The sequence below is a fragment of the Mesoplodon bidens genome (assembly GCF_964165515.1).
Source record: "Mesoplodon bidens genome assembly, chromosome: 11".
Classification (NCBI taxonomy): Eukaryota; Metazoa; Chordata; class Mammalia; order Artiodactyla; family Ziphiidae; genus Mesoplodon; species Mesoplodon bidens.
This window is the reverse complement of record NC_138167.1, coordinates 2,577,732-2,600,019: the sequence shown is the minus strand read 5'-3', so window position 1 is coordinate 2,600,019 and position 22,288 is coordinate 2,577,732. Positions and strand designations below refer to the sequence as shown.

The following is a 22,288-nucleotide window of genomic DNA, read 5'->3' as shown; positions in this document are numbered from 1 at the left end:
ACACCCAGTCACGACCACAGCCTCCGACGGCCCCTCCCTCCAGCGAGCCAGCCACGCAAGCGCAGTGACGCAAAAAGGGGAGGTCCAGCCCCAGCAAGACACGGAGTGCGCACGCGCAGCGAAATCGGCTGTGCAACGCAGGTCGCTCTTCCGGGTAATGCAGACCGAGGCCTGGACCAGCACGCCGCGCAAGCGCAGTGGCACAATAGGGGATCGGCCCCCGCCGAGCCCCGGAGCGCGCACGCGCACTAGCGCGGGGCGTGCATCGCGACGGGCTTCTCTCGGGGACGCCGACACCGGCGAGCCGGGGTTTCAGGTTCAGTGGCGTCTGCTCGGACTCCTCGCCGGCCTGGTCTCGGTGGAGCAGCCCTCCCGCCGAGGAAGGTGAGCGCGGTGCCGAGGACGCGGAGCAAAATGAGAAAGGGCAGACTCCGGGGGAAATGCAAGGGGGCGGGCCGGGCCGGGCCGGCGGCGGGAAAACGTCCCCGTGCTGGGGCGGGCTTGACATGTGATTGACAGGCAAGACACCAATGTAAGGGATGGGGAGGCCGCGGGGCGGGACCTGGCCGTGAGCCGCCGGCCGCGGGGCGGATCCGCCGGCCGCGGGGCGGATCCGCCGGCCGTGCTAAGCGCGCGTTTCTTACGTTGTAGTACCTGCTGGTCCCTGCAGCGCTACTGAATGTGCCGTTACCTGTCCCCCGCAGGTGAGGAAACAGGCTCAGGGATGTGGACTTTAGCACGGATACAGCCGGGATCCCACATTGGGCAGTCTGACCCCAGAGCCCTCCTGCCGCTCGGGGGAACAAGGTGGAGCAGGAGGAGTGGGATGGCTGGAATGGACCAGCGTGTGGGAGGCAGTGCCGTGAAAAGTGGAGAGAAATGTTAGCCCAGTGTGAGAGCTCTGAGGGCGGAGCTGGGAGGGGGACAGAAGCAAGATGCGAATATGGGGTTGGGGCCAGCTCCTGATTCCCAACAGGTGCGCTGGAGCTGGGTCGTCTCCCAGGTGTGTGAAGGTTAAAGCACGTTAGGAGGGAGACAGTAGGGTGGTACCTGGACATGGATGTGTCATCGGCTCAGGCTGCCATAACAAAGCGCCATAGAGTGGGTGGCTTAAACAATAGAAACTTCTCTCTCCCAGTTCTAGAGGCTGGGAATTCGAGGCTACAGTTCTTATAAGGGTTTAGGACCCCACTCTTAGGGCTTCATTTAACCCTGATTACCTCCTTCATTTCATGTTAATTACTCCCTAAAAGCTCTGTCTGCAGATACAGCCTCACATTGGGGGTTAGGGCTTTAACGCATGAATTTGGAGGCGGGCTGGGGGGGGGGACACGATTCAGTCTGTAGCAATAGTTTGTACCCAGGCAAATAAGTGATCATCGAGGACTGAAGAAAATGAGCACTTTCAGGACTAATGTGCCCCTGAGATGCTCTCACGTATCTTAGCCCATTTAATGAGCATGAGATTTGCCTTCGCTTTGGTGGGGAGATCTAGGGAGAACTCGGGTGGGAGCTTGTGTCCACGCAGCCAGCCTGAAGAGGTCGGGAAAAGTTCACCACACATCCTTAATAGCACTTAGTATATCCATTATTCATGGATTTTGCTAAACCCTTCTTTAACTTATGGTTTATTTAGCTTGTGCTGCTCCTGGAATAATGAGATCCCTAATTACCACCCACGGAGAAGTGGAATAATAATTACTTTTGTTCTGTGTTGTTTCGTGTTGTCATTCTCAAGTTTGGTAACCGGGTCTTTCCACCCTACTTACCCTGGTGGGAGGACGATCAGAAATCTACAGCTTGGAGGCAGTTGTGCTTTCAAATCTTGGATTCAAGCCCTTGCTGAGTGACTGTGGGCAAGTCACTTAACCTTTCTGAGGTTCAGTTATTTTCAGCTGTAAAATAGAGCTAATAAAAATCCTGGCCACATGGGGTTCTGAGGTTATATGGAATCAGTTTGAAACCATTAAAGAACTGGCCCTTGGCCTAAATATTTAAGTCATAGACCTCCTCTCCCCACCCCTCTGAGGAGCAGAAACCCTCCCCAAGGCTCCCACCTCAAGCTGGCTATTCATTCATTCATCAAATTGTTCCTGAATGCCTGCTGCGTGCCAGAGCACCTGTTCTGAATGCTGGGGGCAGGGAAGAACAAGACAGACAAGATTCCTCCTTTTATGCTATTTATATTCTAGTGGGGGAGGACAGTAAATAAGTTCGCAGAGTGCTAAGACCTATGAACAGAAGAAACAGTACTTCAGATTAATGAGATAAAAAAATGACTTAAGCCAAGTGGTGTGTGTGTGTTTGGAGGGGGGTATTTGACCACTGGAGGGTGGCACATACAGGGAGAGGCCTGTCTGAGGAGCTGAGCTGAGTCCTAAACGTTGAGGACTCCAAGCAGACTGGGACGGCAGGTGCGAGGCCCAGACTGATTGGATCAGGGTGGGGTCCTCACCCAGCCGTCTCTAGACTGCCCAGTGATCTGTCTTACAAGGAGAGGAGGGATGGGTCAGATTTTTCTCTTGGGACTTAGAACTACGAAACAAGAAAAGACTTCGCTTGGCAGTGGGAGCTGAAGCCACAGGTCGAGGGGGCTGCAGGCAGAGGTGACATGCAGGCTGACTTTGGGGTAAAGCAGAAGCTGCCAAGTGAGCAGAGGAAGCCGGGCAGGCTCCACCTGGCCCGTGATGATGGAGCAGGAGAATGGGAATCCGCAGGGCATCCGCGGGTGTTTACCGTTGGTGGGCTTCCTGGATCCATCTTGAAGCCTGAACCACTTTGCAGTTCTAGTCTGCAGGAAGTCCCACCCTGTCCGTGGCTTCTGTTCTTGGTTTTCCCAGATGGTCTGCATTCTCAATCTCTCAATATGTATCTTTTCAGTAAATCTCCCTTTTATTTATGCTAGTTCTCTTTTGCAGACACGTGAGTTGGACTAAAACAGAGCCATGTGGACCTGGGTTTGGATCCCTGGGTTTCCTTTCTGAACTGAGTCTTTGAAGAGTTACTTAATTTCTGTAAGCGTCAGGATCCAGCGACCATCTGCTTACAGTGTTGTACAGATTAAACGAGACAGCAGAAGTGGAAGGGCCTGCGGAGCGTTGAACACAGGGCAGGTGCTCGGAGCTTGTTAGGGCCCTTCTCCTTTCCCTTCACGTTTTAGTGGGTTTCCGATTACGCACTTCCCTCTTGTATTGAATTGTCCTGGTTTGGGGTTTGTTTTTTTTTTTTTTTTTTTTTTGCGTTACGCGGGCCTCTCACTGTTGTGGCCTCTCTCGCTGCGGAGCACAGGCTCCGGACGCGCAGGCTCAGCGGCCATGGCTCACGGGCCCAGCCACTCCGCGGCATGTGGGATCTTCCCGGACCAGGGCACGAACCCGTGTCCCCTGCATCGGCAGGCGGACTCTCAACCACTGCATCACCAGGGAAGCCCGGTCCTGGTTTTAAGTCATCCTTCTTATCGTTTATCCCTCCACCTCGGTCCTCGTTTTAACTGCCCCTAAAGTCTTAACTGGAAGAACATCATGCAACTCCCTTCTCTCATAAATGAATTGACATGGTCACTGGTCTTCCTGAGGCCAGTTATGTAGCAGAGGCATAAATGGGATTTAGATTTATTCATATTTGTACTGAGGTGAGCTGGGCCTGCTTAAATAGCTCAGAGCAGTGACTTCCAAAGACAGAGTGGGGCCCGGGTGGAAAATGGTGACTAAAGGAAGAAAAGGTGTGTCAAAGCTGTCTCAGATCAGGGTCAGAAGAGGAAGAAAAAGGTGGAATAAATGTGGAGCAGAGACGTTTTCCTTAGACCTGGGCCTGCAGGGGCAGGGAAGTGCCGAGGCCTCAGTTCTGGGAAGCCCTTCCAGCCAGGGCTCAGCCCCCGTGCAGAGGGCCCTCCAGGCTGGGGCCCCAGGGAAGGCTCTTAGGGGGCGGCTCTGGTTTGTACTGGAAGTGGTGGCTGGGATGAATTAGATGCAAACGGAAGATGCCTGTTGGGTAGGGGTGGGTGTGTGACATGCAGAAAAGCTGTGCTCAGGATTCTCCGCCTGTGGGTCACGACCTCTTAGGTCTTCACAGCAGGGGCAAGAGAAGCAGTTTTGTCCTGCGATGTTGGGAGACATGGCTGGGAGATGTGGGAGAAGAAAAATTAATAACTGCAGAAGTAATTACGGGCTCTCCAAAAGAAATCTCCAGGCTCTCAGAAAGGTGTGCACGTGGGTAGAATGGCAGGGGTTTCTCTTAGGGCTTCCTGGGCTGCGTTCCCCTGTATCCCGTTGTGGTGAATGTCCCTGGATGGACAGCGACTGTGGTCAGGCCTCGTGGGGAGGCACATGAGGGAAAGAGCATGGCCTCTGCTTTCAAAACGTCCCTCCTGGGGAGGAAGCCCGTGACCAGTGTTGAGGCCCCTCCTAGGAACTGTTCAGTGTCTCAGGCCAGTACTGCCTGGCCCATCAGAGAGCTACTAGATTTTTTTTTTTTTTTTGACCCCCCAGGACCATGGCTGACAAAACGGAGGAGGCTGGTGGCGTCCACTTCCCTTTTCCCTTCACACCCTATGCCATCCAGAAAGACTTCATGGCAGCGCTGTACCAGGTGTTGGAGGCTGGCAAGATTGGGATATTTGAGAGTCCAACCGGCACCGTAAGTATTATTTGGGGCCTGAAGGGGGTCTAGGGAGACGCTGATGACAGGTCAGAGCCAGCGTGCTTGTCTGCACGTGCAGAGTCGTGCTTTGAGGCTGAGTAAAGTCCTTCTTTCTGAGTAGTAGCCGTTTCTGTCTGTTAAACCGTTAAACACAGGCCCGGGGTCTGAGAAAAATTAGGCTAAAGGCAAAGGAGAATTATAATGGCCATGGAAACCACGACCGTAGCACTGAAACCTTCCGGATTTTTCTGGGCGCAGGACCGCTTTGATGCTGAGAAACGTAGAAATTTCTCTGGCTTATCCACAGATCCGACATTGGTTTACTCTCCAGGAACTGGGTTACTGAGGGCCGGAGGGGTCCAGTCCAGAGCCCCTCAGTTCTCCTTCCTGGCCTGGGAGGAGGGGGTTTGTTAGAGGTTTGCCACAGAGGACTGTTAGGTTCCCACTTCTCTCTTGCCCTTTATTACGTTCTAGAACAAGTGCCGCGTGAGAGTGAGCTGCCTGTGTGGGTGTTGCTGTGACCTCCTGGAGGACCAGGACCTTGAGGTTCTCTCCTCTGTGTCCCCGTCATCTGCGGGGAGCTTGGCACGGTCGGCCTCAGGGGGCTCTTAAAGTGTGTGTGTGGAATGAATGAACGAAGGAAAGTGACTTATTCCTTCTCATCCACTGACGGGAGTGTGTCACTCTCTCCTGGGATGACACGATCTCCTGGGGCAGGAAGAGGGCAGATGGGCCGCTCTCTTGTTCCGTTTTGTTCCTTCAGATACAGCAAGTGGGAGAGGCTCCGTTCCGCCAGTTCACACAACGTGGGTCATGAAGATACTGTGCAGAGTGAGGGGTTTTTGTTTTTTTGGCTGCATTGGGTCTTCGTTGCTGCGCGCGGGCTTTCTCTAGTTGTAGCAGCAGGGGCTACTCTTTGTTGCGGTGTGCAGGCTTCCTATTGCAGTGGCTTCTCGTTGCGGAGCACGGGCTCTAGGCGCTAGGGATTCAGTAGCTGTAGCTCACAGGCTCTAGAGCGCAGGCTCAGTAGTTGTAGCACACGGGCTTAGTTGCTCCACAGCATGTGAGATCTTCCCGGACCAGGGCTTGAACCCATGTCCCCTGCATTGGCAGGCGGATTCTTAACCATTGTGCTACCAAGGAAGCCCGAGGGGTTTTTAAAGTAGCATCTTTCTACCAGTATCCGACCTTCCATTTACATCCAGTGCACGTGGGGACTTCCCTGGCAGTCCACTCTGTGCTTCCACTGCACGGGCCGTGGGTTCGATCCCTGCTTGGGGAACTAAGATCCCGCGTGCTGTGCAGTGCGGCCAAAAATAAATAAATAAACCCAGTGCATGGGACTTCTCCCCTCCTGACCCACCCCACCGAAAGACTGGTTGGGGTCAGGAGCAACTTCCTGTAATTAGATCTGAGGAGGTCAGGTCCCCATCCGACCACCTGCCACATCTGACATTGTTAAACATCTCATCTTCCTCTCTTTAAAGACTTTTTTGTGTGTGTGTGGTACGCGGGCCTCTCACTGTTGTGGCCTCTCCCGTCGCGGAGCCCAGGCTCCGGACGCACAGGCTCAGCAGCCATGGCTCACGGGCCCAGCCGCTCCGCGACATGTGGGATCTTCCCGGACCGGGGCACGAACCCGTGTCCCCTGCATCGGCAGGTGGACTCTCAACCACTGCGCCACCAGGGAAGCCCTTCCTCTCTTTAAAGTCATGTGAAACACTGAATCAAACAACAGTGCCTATCATTTAAAAAGTCATATTTATCAAACGTTCCTTGGGCAGGTGATTTTAAGTCTTTTAACTGTTTCTTAAGAAGTATACTTGGATAGAATATGTTGAAATTACAAGCTTATGCTGCTGTTTCTCGCTTTATTGATTTTAGTCATTGGGACCTTCTTGTGATAGATAAGATGGAGCTTTCTTCCTGGTGTAGTTATATATTTTTAGTCTCTTTTTTTCCTTGAATAATCTTCTGTCTTTTTTTTAAGTTGTCTTTTAAAGGTTTGTGTAGTTTTTAAGGTACTTAGGCCTGTTCCGCTCACACCATCCAGTGGTCTCTCAGTATCACACTTCATCATAAAATTATTACCTTTGTCTGCCCGGGCTGCCATCACAAAACACCACAGATGGAGTGGGCAAAATGGCGGGAATTTATTGTCTCACAGTCTGGAGGCTGGAAGTCCCGAATGAGGTGTCAGCAGGGCTGTCCAGGCCCCTCTCCTCCGCATGTGGTCGGCGGGCTTCTCCCCGTCTCTTCCCATCGTCTGCCTTCCTTGCCTTTGTGTCCACATTTCCCCTTTTTACAAGGGTACCGGTCTTACTGGGTCAGGGCCACCCTCCTCTTAACTCAGTACATCTGCTATGACCCTATTTTTAAGTAGGGTCCCATTCTGAGACACTGGGGGTTAGGACTTGAACATGTGAATTTGGGGGGACACAATTCACCCCATATCAAGGACCTACGGGGAGAATTCTGGTCTTTAAACCAACAGTTGTGCTCCCCAGAGCAATTGGCTGGCTTTAACGTTTCCTGACACTGGGACTCACGGGGCTGATCACCTTCTGTCCGCACGTTGGCTGCATCTCCCCCCAGGCAAGTCATATCCGGGGTTTCATGCTGTGCGTTTTTTTGGCTTTATTTTCTGGGCTGTTGATTCAGTTTTTCCCATTCTTCTAATTATGATGACCTGCAGTACTTACATGCAACTTGATAAGCCACTTTCATTCTTGGAGGACCAGTGAGCCATATAATTAAAGAATTTCACTTTTATTTCTCCCTTTTTCCTATTGTTTTTTCCCCAGCCATTCTCTTGCCAGTTCCCTTCTTTTTCCTTCCTTTCCGAGGCTGGTCTTAGAGCACCCTCTGATATTTAAAGTCAGACCTCCCTCGAAGGCTTTATTAAAACGGGAAAGCTGGGCTTCCCTGGTGGTGCAGTGGTTAAGAATCCGTCTGCCAAGGCAGGGGACACAGGTTCGAGCCCTGGTCTGGGAGGATTCCACATGCCGCAGAGCAACTAAGCCCGTGAGCCACAAATACTGAGCCTGCACTCTAGAGACAGTGAGCCACAACTACTGAGCCCGCATGCCACAACTACTGAAGCCCACATACCTAGAGCCTGTGCTCTGCAACAAGAGAAGCCACTGTAGTGAGAAGCCTGTGCACCGCAACAAAGAGTAGCCCCTGCTCGCCACAACTAGAGAAAACCCACGCACAGCAACGAAGACCCAACGCAGCCAAAAATGAATAAAATAAAATAAATAAATTTAAAAAAAAAAGCTTTAAAAAAACAAAACGGGAAAGGTCATTAGGGAAGTTTCGTTTCTCATCCTCTATTTCTGAGAACGTTTTTCTTCCCATAGGGAAAATCCTTAAGTCTCATTTGTGGGGCCCTCTCCTGGCTCCGCGACTTTGAACGGAAGAAACGGGAAGAGGAGGAGCGTCTCCTTGAGGCCGGAGCCGACCCCTTAACCAATGGGAAGGACCAGGCCCCGTGTTCCCCACCCTCCTGCCAGCAGAGCCCAGGCTCCCCGAGGTCCGCTGGAGAGCCCGACTGGGTCACTCAGTTTGTGCAGAAGAAAGAAGAAAGGGACCTGGTGGACCGACTAAAGGTGAGATCGAGGGGCTTCCCTAGTGGCGCAGTGGTTGAGAGTCTGCCTGCCGATGCAGGAGACACGGGTTCGTACCCCAGTCCGGGAAGATCCCACATGTCGCGGAGCGGCTGGTCCCGTGAGCCATGGCCGCTGGGCCTGTGCGTCCGGAGCCTGTGCTCCGCAACGGGAGAGGCCACAACGGTGAGAGGCCCGCGTACCGCAAAAAAAAAAAAAATAATAATAATAATAATTAAAAAAAAAATGTGAGATCGGGTTACGAGAGGTGGGGTGATCCGGAAACGGGGCCTCCGGGAGGATTTCGGGTGGATCCCGAACAGGACAGCTCGCGTCCTTGCAGTGCCTCTCGGCCCCCCGGCCGCCTCCCGGGTGGATGGTGCTGCGCCCTCGCTGTCTGTAGTAAGCCGATGTCACCAGGCCTTCCCTAGGTTGGCGGTTCCCATTCTTTCCCAGGAAAGGAACCGCACCGTTGCCAGTGGCCACACGCTTCCCTGGCTGCAGACTCGCTTACGGGCTGCACTGGATGGAGAGAGTGGGGCTTCGGGCGGGAGGCGCACACTTCCCGCAGCAGCGAGCTCGACAGCTTGGCTGACAGGAGGCTGGCAGGGCAGGGAGGTGCGCGGGGGCCGGAGGCCCTGGGCTGAGGTGCCGCGACTCCGACTCCGGGGGAGGCTGGGGCTTCCTGCAGGGGTCTCCTTTCTGGCTCCCTCCCCTCTAGGAGGGGCAGGTCAGGAGGAAGAAGCGAGAAGAGCGCCTGCAGCAGATCCGTCACAATGCGCCGCTCAAGTTCGCAGCCAAGCGCATGGTGAGTGGCGGCCCGTGTCCGGGTGGCGTCCCCTGCATGGGGCCTCAGGGTGCAGCTGGTCCGGGACCTCGGCCCTGCCCGGCGCTCTCTGGCTACACGCTCCTCTCCTGGTAGCAGGGCAGCCTGCGCTGAGGGACGCATCCTGGGGCCTTGATGCCCGTCGGGTGAGGCCCATGTTGATGGCGTGTGTGTCGCTGCCCTTGGCCCGGCCCCGGAGGCTGCCTCGCCAGGGGGTGGGGCTCTGGCACTGAGGTTTCTCTCTCTTTCCCCACCGGCCACGCTCCTCCGCAGAGACAGGAAGATGAAGAAACTGAGCGTCTCCTCCGCCTGAGCCAGGAGATGCTGGCAGCAGGCACGGGGTCCGAGCAGCAGCTGGCTTGTGGGGAGGAGGAGGAGCTGGTCCTCGCCGAGTACGAGAGTGACAAGGAGAAAGGCTCGGCCAGCGGGTGAGAGCGCGTCTCCTGCGTCTCCTGCATCCCCTGCCCCGGGGTGGCTGCGCGGGGCTCCTTCCTCTTGGGCCTGGCTTCTTGGTCGCTCATGGGGCACCGACGGGGCAGAAACCCGGCTGCCTGCCCTCTTCCCCCGGCGAGGCCCCTCCTCGGGGCACGAAAGGATGACGATGGCTGGCTCTGCTAGCCCAGGCAGGTGTCACTTCCGTACCCTCTGTGGTATTCTGGTCTCCACTCTGCACCCAGGACACCGAGCCCAGCAGGATGCTGTGCCTCGGCCGAGGCCACCAGCCGGCGATTTGAACCTCTGCTGGCCCGGCTCTAAGTCTCAGGCTCTACCAAACTGAGCCGTGTGAGGCTTGTGATGTAAGCCCTCGAGGTGTCCTCAGCCCGTGTTTTTCTTTTCACCTGAGGCTTCGCTTGGTCTAGGTTCATAGGTTTCTGATTTGTGAGCTATAACTTCCTGGGTGAAGTAGAAATGCTGAAGGTAACAACCGGGCCGTTTCTAGCCCACGCCATCCCCGTGAGATCCTCCCCGTCATTCGTGCTTCAATTTCACAAATGCCCTTTGAGCCTCTGCTGTCGGCGTGGCGCGTCTTGCCTCACTGTTGGTGGCAGCTGACTGATGAGGGTGATGGTTGCTGAGGGCCGGGGGGGGCCACGGCAGGTTCTTGAAATACGGTGACGGTGATGTTTGCCCCATCGATTGACTCCTCCTCTTACAGACAGTTTCTCTGTAGTAGCGACGCTGTTTGACTGCATTTTACCTACAGTAGAGTTTCTTTCAAAATTGGAGTCAGTCCTCTCACACCCTGCTGCTGCTTTGTCAACCAAGTTGATGCAGTTTTCTAAATCCTTTGTTGCCATTTCAAGGCTCTTCACAGCATCCTGACCAGGATTAGATTCCATATCAAGAAACCGCTTTCTTTGTTCAGCCATAAGAAGCAACTGCTCATCCATTAAAGCTCATCATGGGATTGCAGCAGTTCAGTCCCATCTGCAGGCTCCACTTCTAATTCTAGTTCTCTTGCTGTTTTCACCACATCTGCAGTGACTTCCTCCACTGAAGTCTTGAACCCCTTAAAGTCATCCATGAGGGCTGGAATCAGTTTCTTCCAAACGCGTGTTCATGTTGATATTTTGACCCCTTCCCATGAATCAAATGTTCTTAATAACATCTAGAATGGTGAATCATTTCCAGAAGGTTTTCAATTGACTTTGCCCAGATCCATCTGTAGCTAAAGCCTTACAAATGTATATCTGAAATAATAAGACTTGAAAGTCAAAGTTACTCCTTGAACCGTGGGCTGCAGAATGGATGTTGTGTTAGCAGGCATGAGACCAGCATTCATCTCCCTGTCCATCTCCATCAGAGCTCTTGGGTGACCAGGTGCATCATCAGTGAGTATTAATATTTTGAAAGCAGCCTTTTTTTTCAAAGCAGTAGGTCTCAACAGTGGGCTTAAAATATTCCATGAACTGTGTCATAAGCCGATGTGCTATTATCCAGGCTTTGCTGTTTCATTTGCAGAGCACAGGCGGGGTAGATTTAGCATCATTCTTCAGGGCTCTAGGATATTCGGACGGTAAATGAGCATTGGCTTCAGCGTAAAGTCACCAGCTGCATTAACCCCAACAGGAGAGTCAGCCTGTCCTTTGAAGTTTTGACAGCCAGGCATTGACTTCTCTCTATGAAAGTCTAGATGGCATCTTCTTCCAATATAAGGCTGTTTCGTCTACACTGAAAATCTGTTGTTTGGTGGAGCCACTTTAGCTACATCTTCCGGGTAACTTGCTGCAGCTTCTGCCTCAGCACTCGCTGCTTCACTCTGCACTTTAATGTTATGCAGGCGGCGGCTTTCCTGAAACCTGAGTCACCCTCTGCTAGCTTCAGACTTTTCTTCTGCGGCTCTCTCACCTCTCTCAGCCTTCATAGAAGTGAAGAGCGTTAGGGCCTTTCTCTGGGTTAGGCTTTTTTTTTTTTTTAAGATGTTAGGGGTAGGAGTTTGTTTGTTTATTTATTTTTGGCTGTGTTGGGTCTTCGTTTCTGTGCGAGGGCTTTTTCTAGTTGCGGCGAGCTGGGACCACTCTTCATCGCGGTGCGTGGACCTCTCACTATCGCAGCCTCTCCCATTGCGGAGCACAGGCTCCAGATGCGCAGGCTCAGTAGTTGTGGCGCACGGGCCTAGTCGCTCAGTGGCATGTGGGATCCTCCCGGACCAGGGCTCGAACCCACGTCTCCTGCATTGGCAGGCAGATTCTCAACCACTGCGCCACCAGGGAAGCCCTGGATTAGGCTTTGATTACAGGAATGTTGTGGCTGGTTTGATCTTCTATCCAGACCGCTCAGACTTTCCCCATATCAGCAATAACGCCGTTCTACTTTCTTATTATTCCTGTGTTCACTGGGACAGCACTTTTAATTTCCTTCCAGAACTTTTCCTTTGCATTCACAGCTTGGCTAACTCTTTGGCGTAAGAAGCCAAGCTTTTGGCCTGTCAGCTTTCAATATGCCTTCCTCACTGAGCTTACTTCATTTCTAGCTTTTGATTTACAGTGAGAGACATGTGACCCTTCCTTTCCCTTGAACACTTAGAGGCCGTTGTAGGGTTCTTAACTGGCCCGATTTCAAGACTGTGTCTCAGGGAAGAAGGAGAGCCAAGGAGAGGGAGAGAGACGGGGGGTGGCTGGTCAGTGGAGCAGTCAGAGCACACACGACATTCAACAGTCAAGTGTGTCATCTTGTAGGGGTGTGGTTCGGGGCACCCAAGACACTTACAGTAGTAACGTCAAGGACCACTGATCGCAGATCACCGTAACAAGTATAATAGTAATGAAAGTTTGAAATATTGAGAGAATAACCAAAATGCGACCCAGAGACACTTAAGTGAGCACATGCTGTTGGAAAAATGGCACCGATAGACGTGCTTGATGCAGGGTTGCCACCACAGACTTTAAGTATCTCTGAAGAGCAGTAAAGCAAAGCAATAAAATGAGGTCTGCCTATAGTCGACGTATAACGTGCCTAAGTGATGATTCAGTATATGTATATGTTGTGAAATGATTCCCACCGTAAGGTTTAACACGTCCTTCACCTCACAGACTCAGCATTCTTTTCTGTGGTGAGAACGTTTGGGATCTGCTCTCTTAGCAGCTTTCAGGTTTACAATACAGTATTATTCACCATAGTCGCCATGCTGTGCATTACATGCCCAGGATTTATACATCTTATAATGAAGCTTGTACCCTTTCACCACCTTCGCCCATTTCTCCACCCTCCCTCCGCAAGTCCCTAGCAAATCACCGGTCTGCTTTGTTTCTTTGAATTTGGTTTTTTTAGATTCCATACATGAGATCGTACCGTATTTGTCTTTCTCTCTCTGACACAGTTCACTTAGCATGCCCTCAAGTTTCATCCATATTATTGCAAGTGGCAGGATTTCCTTCTTTTTTTAGTGGCTGAATAATATTGCGTTTTGTATGTGTGTGTGTTTGTGTGTGTGTATGTAAAACACACCGTATTTTCTTTACCCATCCATCTGTCAAGGGATACTTAGGTTGCTTCCATGTCTTGGTTTTGTAAGTAACATTGCAGTGAATGTGAGGATTCAGATATCTCTTTGAGATAGGGACTTCATTTACATTGTATAAATACCCAGAAGTGGGATTGCTGGACCATATGGTACTTTTATGTTTTGAGGAGCCTCCATACTGTTTTCCATAGTGACTGTACCGATTTACATTCCCACCAACAGTGCACTAAGGTTTCCCTTTTTCTCTACATCCTCACTAGCATTTATCTCGTCTTTCTGATTATAGCCATTCTAACAAGTGTGAGGTAATATCTCATTGTGGTTTTGATTTGCATTTCCCTGATGATTAGTGATGTTGAGCACCTTTTCATGTACCTGTACCTGTTTGCTATTTGTATGTTTCTTTGGAAAAATGCCTATTCAGTTCCCCTGCCCATTTTTTTTATCTTTTTTTTTTTTTTTTTTTTTTTGGCGGTACACAGGCCCCTCACTGCTGTGGCCTCTCCCGTTGCGGAGCACAGGCTCTGGACACGCAGGCTCAGCGGCCATGGCTCACGGGCCCAGCCGCTCTGTGGCATGTGGGATCCTCCCGGACCGGGGCACGATCCCGTGTCCCCTGCATCGGCAGGCGGACTCTCAACCGCTGCGCCACCAGGGAAGCACCCCCCGCCCCGGCCTATTTTTAAATTAGATTATGTTTGGGTTTTGGTGTGTTTTTTTGTTTTTTGTGTTTTTTTGCTATTGAGTTGTACAAGTTCCTTATATATTTTGGATATTAACCCCTTATCAGCTATATGGTTTTCAAATATTTTCTCCCATTCTATATGTCGCCTTTTCATTTTGTTAATGGTTTCTTTTGTTCAGAAACGTTTTAGTTTGAAATAGTCCCACTTGTTTATTTTTGCTTTGTTGCTTGTACTTTTGGTGTCGTATCCAAAAAATCATTGCCAACACCAATGTCAGGGAGCTTTTTCCCTATGTTTTCTTCTAGGAGTTTTATGGTTTCAGGTTTCTTACATTTAAGTCTTTAATCAGTTTTGAGTTAATTTGTGAGTGGTGTAAGATAGGTGTCTAGTTTCATTCTTTTTCATATGAATATCTAGTTTTCCTAGCACCATTTGTTGAAGAGACTGTCTTTTCCCGATTGGGTATTCTTGGCCCCCTTTTCAAATTAGTTGACTGTATACACAGGGGTTTATTTCTGGGCCCTCAATTCTGTTCTGTTGGTCTGTGTGTCTGCTTTTATGCCAGTACTGTACTGTTTTGATTACTGTAGTTTTGTAATAATAGTTTGTTTTCAGGAAGTGTTGATACCTCCAGCTTTGATCTTCTTTCTCAAGATTGCTTTGGCTATCTTTCCTGGTTCTGTATGATTTTTAGGGTTGTTTTCTCTGTTTCTGTAAAAAATGCCATTGGAATCTTGGTAGGGGTTGAGTTGAATCTATAGATGGCTTTGGGTAGTATGGGCATTTTAGTAGCTTTAATTCTTCTGATTCATAAACGGGCTATCTTTCCATTTGTGTCTTCATCAATTTCTTTTATCAAAATTTTATAGTTTTCAGCATACAGATTTTTCAGCTTCTTGGATAAAGTTATTCTTAAGTATTTTTAATGCCATTGTAAATGAGATTGTTTTTTTTATTTTTCAGATAGTTTGTTGCTAGTTTATAGAAATGCAACTGACTTTTTTTTTTTTTTTTTTGCGGTACGCGGGCCTCTCACTGCTGTGGCCTCTTCCGTTGCAGAGCACAGGCTCCGGACGCGCAGGCTCAGCGGCCATGGCTCACGGGCCCAGCCGCTCCGCGGCATGTGGGATCCTCCCAGACCAGGGCACGAACCCGTGTCCCCTGCATCGGCAGGCGGACACTCAGCCACTGCGCCACCAGGGAAGCCCGCAACTGACTTTTATATGTTGATTTTGAATCGTGCAACTTTACTGAATTTGTTTATTAGTTCTAACAATTTTTTGGTCAAATCTTTAGGGTTTTCTACATATAAAATCATGTTATCTTCAAACAGACAATTTTACTTCTTCCTTTCCAAATTGGATGCGTTTTATTTCTTTTTCTTGCCTGATTGCTCTGGCTAGGACTTTAGTACTATGTAGAGGATGAGTGATAAGAATGGGCACCGTTGTCCCTGATCTTAGAGGAAAAGCATTCAACCTTTTACCACTGAGTGTGATGTTAGCTGCGGGCTTTTCACATATGGCCTCATTGTGTTAAGGTATGTTCCTTCTCTTCAATTTGTTGAGAATATTTATCATGAGAGGATGTTGAATTTTGTCAGATGCTTTTTCTACATCTGTTGAGATGATCATATGATTTTCTGTCTTTCATTTCGTTAATGTGATGTATCACATTTATTGATTTGCTTATGTTGAAACATCCTTGTGTCCCAGGGATAGATCCTACTTGATCGTGAAATATGATCTTTTTAACGTGCTGTTGAAATTGGTGTGCTTTGGTTGAGAATTTTTGCATCTATATTCAGCAGGGATACTGTCCTTTAGTTTTCTTTTCCTCTGGTACTCTTATCGACTTTGGTGTCAGAGTAACGCCGACCTCATGAAATGAGTTTGGGAGTATTCCCTCCTCTTCGGTTTTCTGGAAGCGTTTGAGAAGCATTGGCATTACTTCTTTAACTATTTGGTAGAATTCACCGGTGAAACCATCTGGTCCTGGGCTTTTCCGCGTTGGTGCTCAGAGTCCTGCCCTGAGGCACCGGTTCCAGGGCCTGAATTAGAACTAACACTTGTGATCCTGCCCAGGGCTGCGTCCCCATCTCTCTCTGGGGGCGGGGGGGACAGGAACAGCCGGTGCCCCGTGGCCTTTCCTGTTCTTCTGCTCCTTCCCAGGGGACAAGGTAAAAAACTTGAGTGGAGTTTGCGAATATTCAAGGAAAAAGTACTCGCTAGGGTCCAGACCAGGACCGCCAGTCCTGCAGCTTAGCTTCTGTGGCTTCCGACACCCTGGGTTCGGGGGACACCAGCCTCTGAGGACACACCCACCTGGTTCTGAACACAAGATGTTCTTCACTCCCTCCTACACGCAGCCCCTCATGGGGTCCTGCTGACTTTGTCCCCACGTGGCGTGTGATTTAAATCCCAGCCTTTCACACAGCTGCCTGAACAATCCTCTGTTGACCAGGAGGCCGACCCTGTTGATAACTTCTCTCTGAGAGCCCTAAACAATGCGCATTTCTGCTTTAAAAAAAAAATTGAATTTCTAGGAGAATAAAAACAAAACACAAAACTCCGAGAAGACTTTTTCCATGCTGTTTGTTTTTTCCTCTCTCAGAGTAGACGCAGATGAGGATGACCTGGAGGAAGAACATGTAACTAAGGTGAGACACCAGGTCCCGGGTCTCCTGTGACCGACCTGGGTCCAGGGAGGAGGTGGGAGCCCCCGAGTCTCCAGGTGCTCACTTGGCAGGGGGGCTGGGTCCCCGGGAGACGCCTGCACCCCAGGGCGTCGAGGGGCAGCCTCTCCACTGGGGTGGCCGGAGGTGGGGGACGGGAGCTCTGCCCCGGCTCTCAGTGGCTCGTCCCCTGTCCTCTGGCCTGGGGTGCTGGGTGCTGTGTGTGGTTCTGACGCTGCTCGGGCTTTGTGTGTGTGGGACTTCGGGTTTCTCTGTTGAAATTAGATACTCCCCCCCCACCCCCCTTTCCCTCTCTTCCTCCCCAGCTCTCCTAAATCTTGGAGGGGCGCACAGAGAGGGGTGAGCTCAGCCTCCTCCTGCTCCGGCCCCCGAGCCCTGGGAGGTGCGTGGGGACCCGCCCGCCCTGCTCCGCCCTACGCCCCAGACTCTCGGAGTCCTCCCTGTGTCAGGAGCCACCACTGAGGGGAAACTCCCTTTCCTGAGATGACCGAGCCTCGCAGAGGGGCAGGAGCCCGGGCTCAGCGTGACCGAGGGGAGGGGGACGCCCTGGCCTGAGGGCTCGCAGAGGTCTGGCCGGGGGCGCTCGCCTTCCTTAGGTCTGTGTCCCGGCCGCCCTCTCCGTTCCCTCGGCCTCTCGGGCCCCAGCCCTCCTTGCTATGCCAAGAGCGTTTGGGGTTGACAGTCTGCCCTGAACCCCGCTCCCCCGAGCAGATTTACTACTGCAGTCGGACGCACTCGCAGCTGGCCCAGTTCGTGCACGAGGTGCGGAAGAGCCCCTTCGGCAAGGACACTCGGCTGGTCTCCCTGGGCTCTCGGCAGGTGAGCGCAGGGAGGGACCTGCCCCTGTGCCTTGCTGGTCCTTGGAAGGAAGGACCTGCTCCTGGAAGGCGGGCAGGCCTGGTGGCTTGCTCTGTGTCGCTTAGCCGGCCTTGCGTCCTTCACCCTCTCCTCTGTCTTGTAGAATCTCTGTGTCAATGAAGATGTGAGAAAGCTGGGTTCTGTGCAGCTCATCAACGACCGCTGTGTGGAGCTGCAGCGAAGCAAACACGGTAGCCGCCAGCGCCCCGAGGCTCTAGGAAGGGCCTCAGGGACCATGTGCAGCCCTGGGAGGAACGGAAGCAGCCCCGGGACAGGGGAAACGGTGGGAACGAGGGCAGAGCAGACCTGGCTTCCTTCCTAAAGAGCCTCGCATGGGGAAGAAGGTCTATTTTGCTTTTCAGTCCGGATCTAGTCCAGTACCCTGGCTATGGGGTGATAGTATAGGCCTCTTCTAGAGAAGACGAGGTAAAATGCCAGGATGTTTCGAAGAGTCCGTAAGCAGCAGTTCCGGAAGGGTTTAGAGGCCCCGCCCCGTGGTACAGACCCCCTCTGGCCCCGGGGTCAGAACCTCAGCTGAGGTTCTTTCTGCCTTTGCCCCTGTGCCTGCCCCCCCTCAGAGAAGAAGAGCGTCGTCGAGGAGGAGAAGCCCGGGCGGAGGAGGAGGCTGGAGCCGCGGGCCACCTGCCCCTTCTACAACCATAAGCAACTGCAGTTCCTCCGGGACGAGGTCCTGGTGGAGGTGAAGGACATCGAGCAGCTGGTGGCCCTGGGGAAGGAGGCTCGGGCCTGTCCCTATTACGGGAGCCGGTTCGCCATTCCAGCAGCCCAGGTGAAGACCCCGGAGGCTGGGCGGTGGCTCTTGGCTCTTGGCTCTGAGCGGGGCCCAGGAGGGAGTTCTCAATCCTCTTTCGGTTCAGGAGGGTGTCACCGGCCGTGGTTGTCTGCTCGACACACCGCCCACTGAGGACACGTTACCCACTCTCTCCTGGTACATAGGGTTGGAGGAGGCCCCAGGTGCCTAGGTGGTTCTGGGCTGCAGGGACAGTTGGCGTCCTGGGGGATGGCACATTAGCGCCAGGGCAGAAACTAGAGTGCCGTGGGGAGCTACGGGACGTAAAGGTCTTTCCAGGTGCCCTTTGGGTGCGTGGTCGTCCCACCCTGTGCACCTGCCTGCAGCACAGGTGGAGACCCTTCCCTAGACTTGCTATATGGAGTCAAAAATGATATCATTGTGGGTTTCCCTGGTGGCGCAGTGGTTGAGAGTCCGCCTGCCGATGCAGGGGACACGGGTTCGTGCCCCGGTCCGGGAGGATCCCACATGCCGCGGAGCGGCTGGGCCCGTGAGCCACGGCCGCTGGGCCTGCGTGTCCGGAGCCTGTGCTCCGCAACGAGAGAAGCCACAACAGTGAGAGGCCTGTGTACCGCAAAAAAAAAAAAAAAAAAAGATGTGATTGTTATCTGGTGGTATGATTTAACTTTTCTTTCTACTCCCTTAATTTGAATGACTTTTTGTTTTTGTTTTTTGCGATATGCGGGCCTCTCACGCTGTGGCCTCTCCCATTGCGGAGCGCAGGCTCAGCGGCCATGGCTCACGGGCCCAGCCGCTCCGCGGCATGTGGGATCCTCCCGGACCGGGGCACGAACCCGTGTCCCCTGCATCGGCAGGCGGACTCTCAACCACTGCGCCACCAGGGAAGCCCTGAATGACTTTTGGAAATAATGTAGCGTTTATGGAGAATTTCATATAATCAAGAGAAGACTTCCATAGATTTTTAAAGACGTAGGGAACTGTGTTGGTAATAGCGTTACCTGGCAGTTAGACGCTTGTCAGTGTGCCGCCTGGAACCGAGTGTGGAGGGTCACCGAGAAACGGGGCAGCCCTCCCAGCCTCGCGGTGCTCTCAGCCCTCCTGGGGTCTGGACACACTTGGGTGCCAATATAGTGAGATATCCTGAAACTCTTATGATCTTGACTTTTTAAGGCACTTTTCACGTCGCTTTTGTTTATAGTAGCTCACTGAAATAGCTAAGGCAGGTATTATTCATATTCTACACGTGAGGACCCCTGGGGCCCAGAAGGGTTAAGTGATTGATCTGTTTTCTCACAGCAAATGAGTAATGGAGCCAGTGTTAAAACCTGGGCCTTAAGTTTCCAGTTTTTTTTGATTTTCACTTTATTGATATCCTTTTAACTGGAAAATCGTCAGAACAACACAGCACCTAAGAAATTGACAGAGTGCTTTTATTTTTGTTACCCCGCCTCCCCCGCCTTCCCCGCCTTAACCCTCATTTGAGATATACTTGATCAAGCCCGTTTTGCAGACGAGGAAGCCGAGGCTCAGAAAGGTTGACTGTCCCAGAGTCACACAGCTGGGAAGTGGCAGCTCCAGGGCCAGAACCCAGGGCTGCTTTCTGGGCCCCAGTGCTGTCACGGTGTGTTGAGGGACCTTGGTGTGTTAGGGGCTGCGTTGGCGCAGCAGGGGCTCCGCAGCAGGGGCTCCAGGCCCCTCCGCCCTTGGTCCACTCGGAAGTGCAGTCGGCTCCAGTTCTCTGTTCCGTAGCTGACGTTCCACATAAGACTTTCCGGGGAAGGTTCTAGAGCTCCAAGCACAGTGCGCTGCTCTAGCTTTCCCTCCGGAGTGTCCCCCTACGCGTGTTCCAGGTAGGAAGTGAAACCGGGCACGCTGGGCCTGCGGGGTGGCCGGGCCCGCCCACCCACCCACCGTGGGAGGGGTCCTGCTCCCACCTCAGGCCGCCTCTCCCCCTCCAGCTGGTGGTGCTGCCCTACCAGATGCTGCTGCACGCGGCTGCCCGGCAGGCAGCGGGCATCCGGCTGCAGGGCCAGGTGGTGGTCATCGACGAGGCCCACAACCTGATCGACACCATCACTGGCATCCACAGCGTGGAGGTCAGCGGTTCCCAGGTGGGTCGGCCTCTGCCTTCCCAGGCCAGGGCCTGCCGTGGGGGGCAGCGGGCGCGCTGAGCCGAGACCGGGGCTCCCCAGCACGACTTAGGACGGGACCCAGCCCAGGCAGCGGGCACTTTGCTTGCTTCTCCCCAGCCTGTGTCGACCAGAGTCCTCCAGGCCAGGGTGCTGCTAACCAGGTCTCTGTGACCTGGATGGTGGGATGAGAAGCAGGGGTCCTTGTGCAGCTGGATGTTACTGTTGATACTGCCTTGAGGGATGCTCAGGGTTTCTGAACGCCACTGTTCATTGCCCATTATGTGCCCTGCACCACGGGGGGTGCCTCTCATCTTCACGCTGACTCTGCATCGGGCTGGCGCCTGTTTTACGTAGAGACTCGGAGGCTGAGAGAGGGTTAAGCGCCGCCCCTGAGGTCAGCCTGGGATTTGACCACGGTTTCTGACCCTCGAGCCCACGTGACACCCACCCCCTGGACTGCCCAGTGCCGGTTGGCCTGGACTGAGCTGTGACGGTTGCCTTGAACCGGCTCTCTCAGCAGACGGCATGTCTTTCCCACCCCGGGAAGCACTAGCAGGGACGTTCGTTACTGCGCGTCATCGTCTTCCCCTTTCCCTGACCCTCAGTGGATGCCACTGCACCAGCCCCCCTTCACCTCGATTGCCCCCCAAGCGTCCTGGGCTGGCGTTTTCCAGGCATCGCCGGGGGCATCGCTGGCTGGCACGGCCCCAGGCGGCTGGTCTAGGGCCCGCTCTGCCATCACATTGCTCTCTGTTCTCCCCCAGCTCTGCCAGGCCCACTCCCAGCTGCTCCAGTACACGGAACGATATGGGTGAGACGTTGCCTCGCCTCCCGAGGGGTGGGGAAGGCCCCGCTCAGCCTCGGCACCCCAAAGCCAGCCTGCGAGAGGAGGCACCAGGGTAGCGTCTGGCCGGGGCCAGCGTGCCTTCATCTCCTGTTCGTTAGGCGTGCACCGCAGGAGGCCGTGCAGGCCCTGGGCCACAGTGAGCCACCCTTCTGGGAGAGTGTGTGTAGCTCGTGACCCAGCTGGGAAGACAGCAGACAGGAGGGCCTCAGCTCAGGCACCTGGCGGGGAAGTCAGGGTCCTCCCGCTGATATCCATTGGCTTCTCCCCAGGAAGCGCTTGAAGGCCAAGAACCTGATGTACATCAAGCAGATCCTGTATCTGCTGGAGAAGTTTGTGACTGTGCTGGGCGGTAAGGAGCATCCCTGCCCTGCGGCCAGCTGCTGAGCCTGCTGGCCTCTGTTCCCCGGATGCCAGTCAGGACCCCTGGGGTTTCCGTCTCTCAGGAATTGCCTTGGCCATTGATTTAGAAAATTCTTATTTGTCCGGCCTTAGATCTTTGTTTGGAGCCCTGGTTGATTTGCCCCCGTTCTAGTCCTCTTTATTTTGCCAGGCCCGACTCCACAGGTAGCAGTAATAATAATATATTGCGATATAAACGTGTGTATGACACTTTACGTCACAGTGATGGGACTCAGGACTTGGGTGCTCCTGTGAGGAAAGCAGTGCAGGCATGGTAACCCTCAGGCCAGTAAACTGAAGCCCGGAGCAGAGGTGACTGGCCTCTGGTTCGTGAGCCCAGTGAGAGGGACTGGAGTCTTCTGGCTCCGGGGCCCGCACGTCTTTGCATTATTCTGAGCCACACGACTTCCCTTTGGCAGTTCCTATGAAAGCTTTTTATAGACGCTGAAGGGCAGAAAGGCAGCAGGGCTTTTCTGGGGGCATCTGTCTCACGTTGATGCTCTTCGCTTGGTCTCTGCCATGCAGCCTGGGCATCTCCTGCTGGTGCCCGTGTGGAGTGGGGTGTCCCTATCCCCGCCTCCTCGGAGGATGTGGGAAAGGATGACATCGTCAGGCTCGGGCCGCGTGTGCAACACGTGGGTCAGACCTTGAGGGCCCCCGGGCCCTCCTGCCCCCTCCGTGGGTCCTTTGGGTGCTGTAAATGGCAGAAGACCCCTTCAGATAGGAACGTTCTTACTCGATAACTACAGAGTAGAGGGAGAAGATGGGGGCCAGAGGCCCGCCGTCCTGACCTGTTTGATTCTCTTTTTTAGGGGACATTAAGCAAAACCCCAATACCCAGAGCCTCTCTCAGGCAGGTAAGA

General features: G+C 53.1%; 1 protein-coding gene across 2 annotated transcripts in view; it reads left to right on the top strand.

Moving 5' to 3' along the window:
• Window positions 1–238: 238 nt before the first annotated feature.
• DDX11 (DEAD/H-box helicase 11) overlaps window positions 239–22,288 on the top strand; it is a 33,244-nt gene continuing 11,194 nt past the window's right edge. Inside the window, exons 1-13 of one of the 2 annotated variants that reach the window (XM_081247872.1) lie at window positions 239–384; window positions 4,488–4,635; window positions 8,001–8,249; window positions 8,968–9,054; window positions 9,346–9,500; window positions 16,336–16,381; window positions 17,129–17,236; window positions 17,379–17,466; window positions 17,854–18,065; window positions 20,006–20,158; window positions 20,944–20,990; window positions 21,296–21,375; window positions 22,238–22,282. In XM_081247872.1, the coding sequence (XP_081103998.1) occupies window positions 4,492–4,635; window positions 8,001–8,249; window positions 8,968–9,054; window positions 9,346–9,500; window positions 16,336–16,381; window positions 17,129–17,236; window positions 17,379–17,466; window positions 17,854–18,065; window positions 20,006–20,158; window positions 20,944–20,990; window positions 21,296–21,375; window positions 22,238–22,282 (1,414 nt within the window). In that variant the 5' untranslated portion in view covers window positions 239–384; window positions 4,488–4,491. Of the gene's footprint in view, window positions 385–3,126; window positions 4,201–4,487; window positions 4,636–8,000; window positions 8,250–8,967; window positions 9,055–9,345; window positions 9,501–16,335; window positions 16,382–17,128; window positions 17,237–17,378; window positions 17,467–17,853; window positions 18,066–20,005; window positions 20,159–20,943; window positions 20,991–21,295; window positions 21,376–22,237; window positions 22,283–22,288 lie in introns of those variants that run through there. The other variant, XM_081247871.1, reaches the window with a different exon arrangement.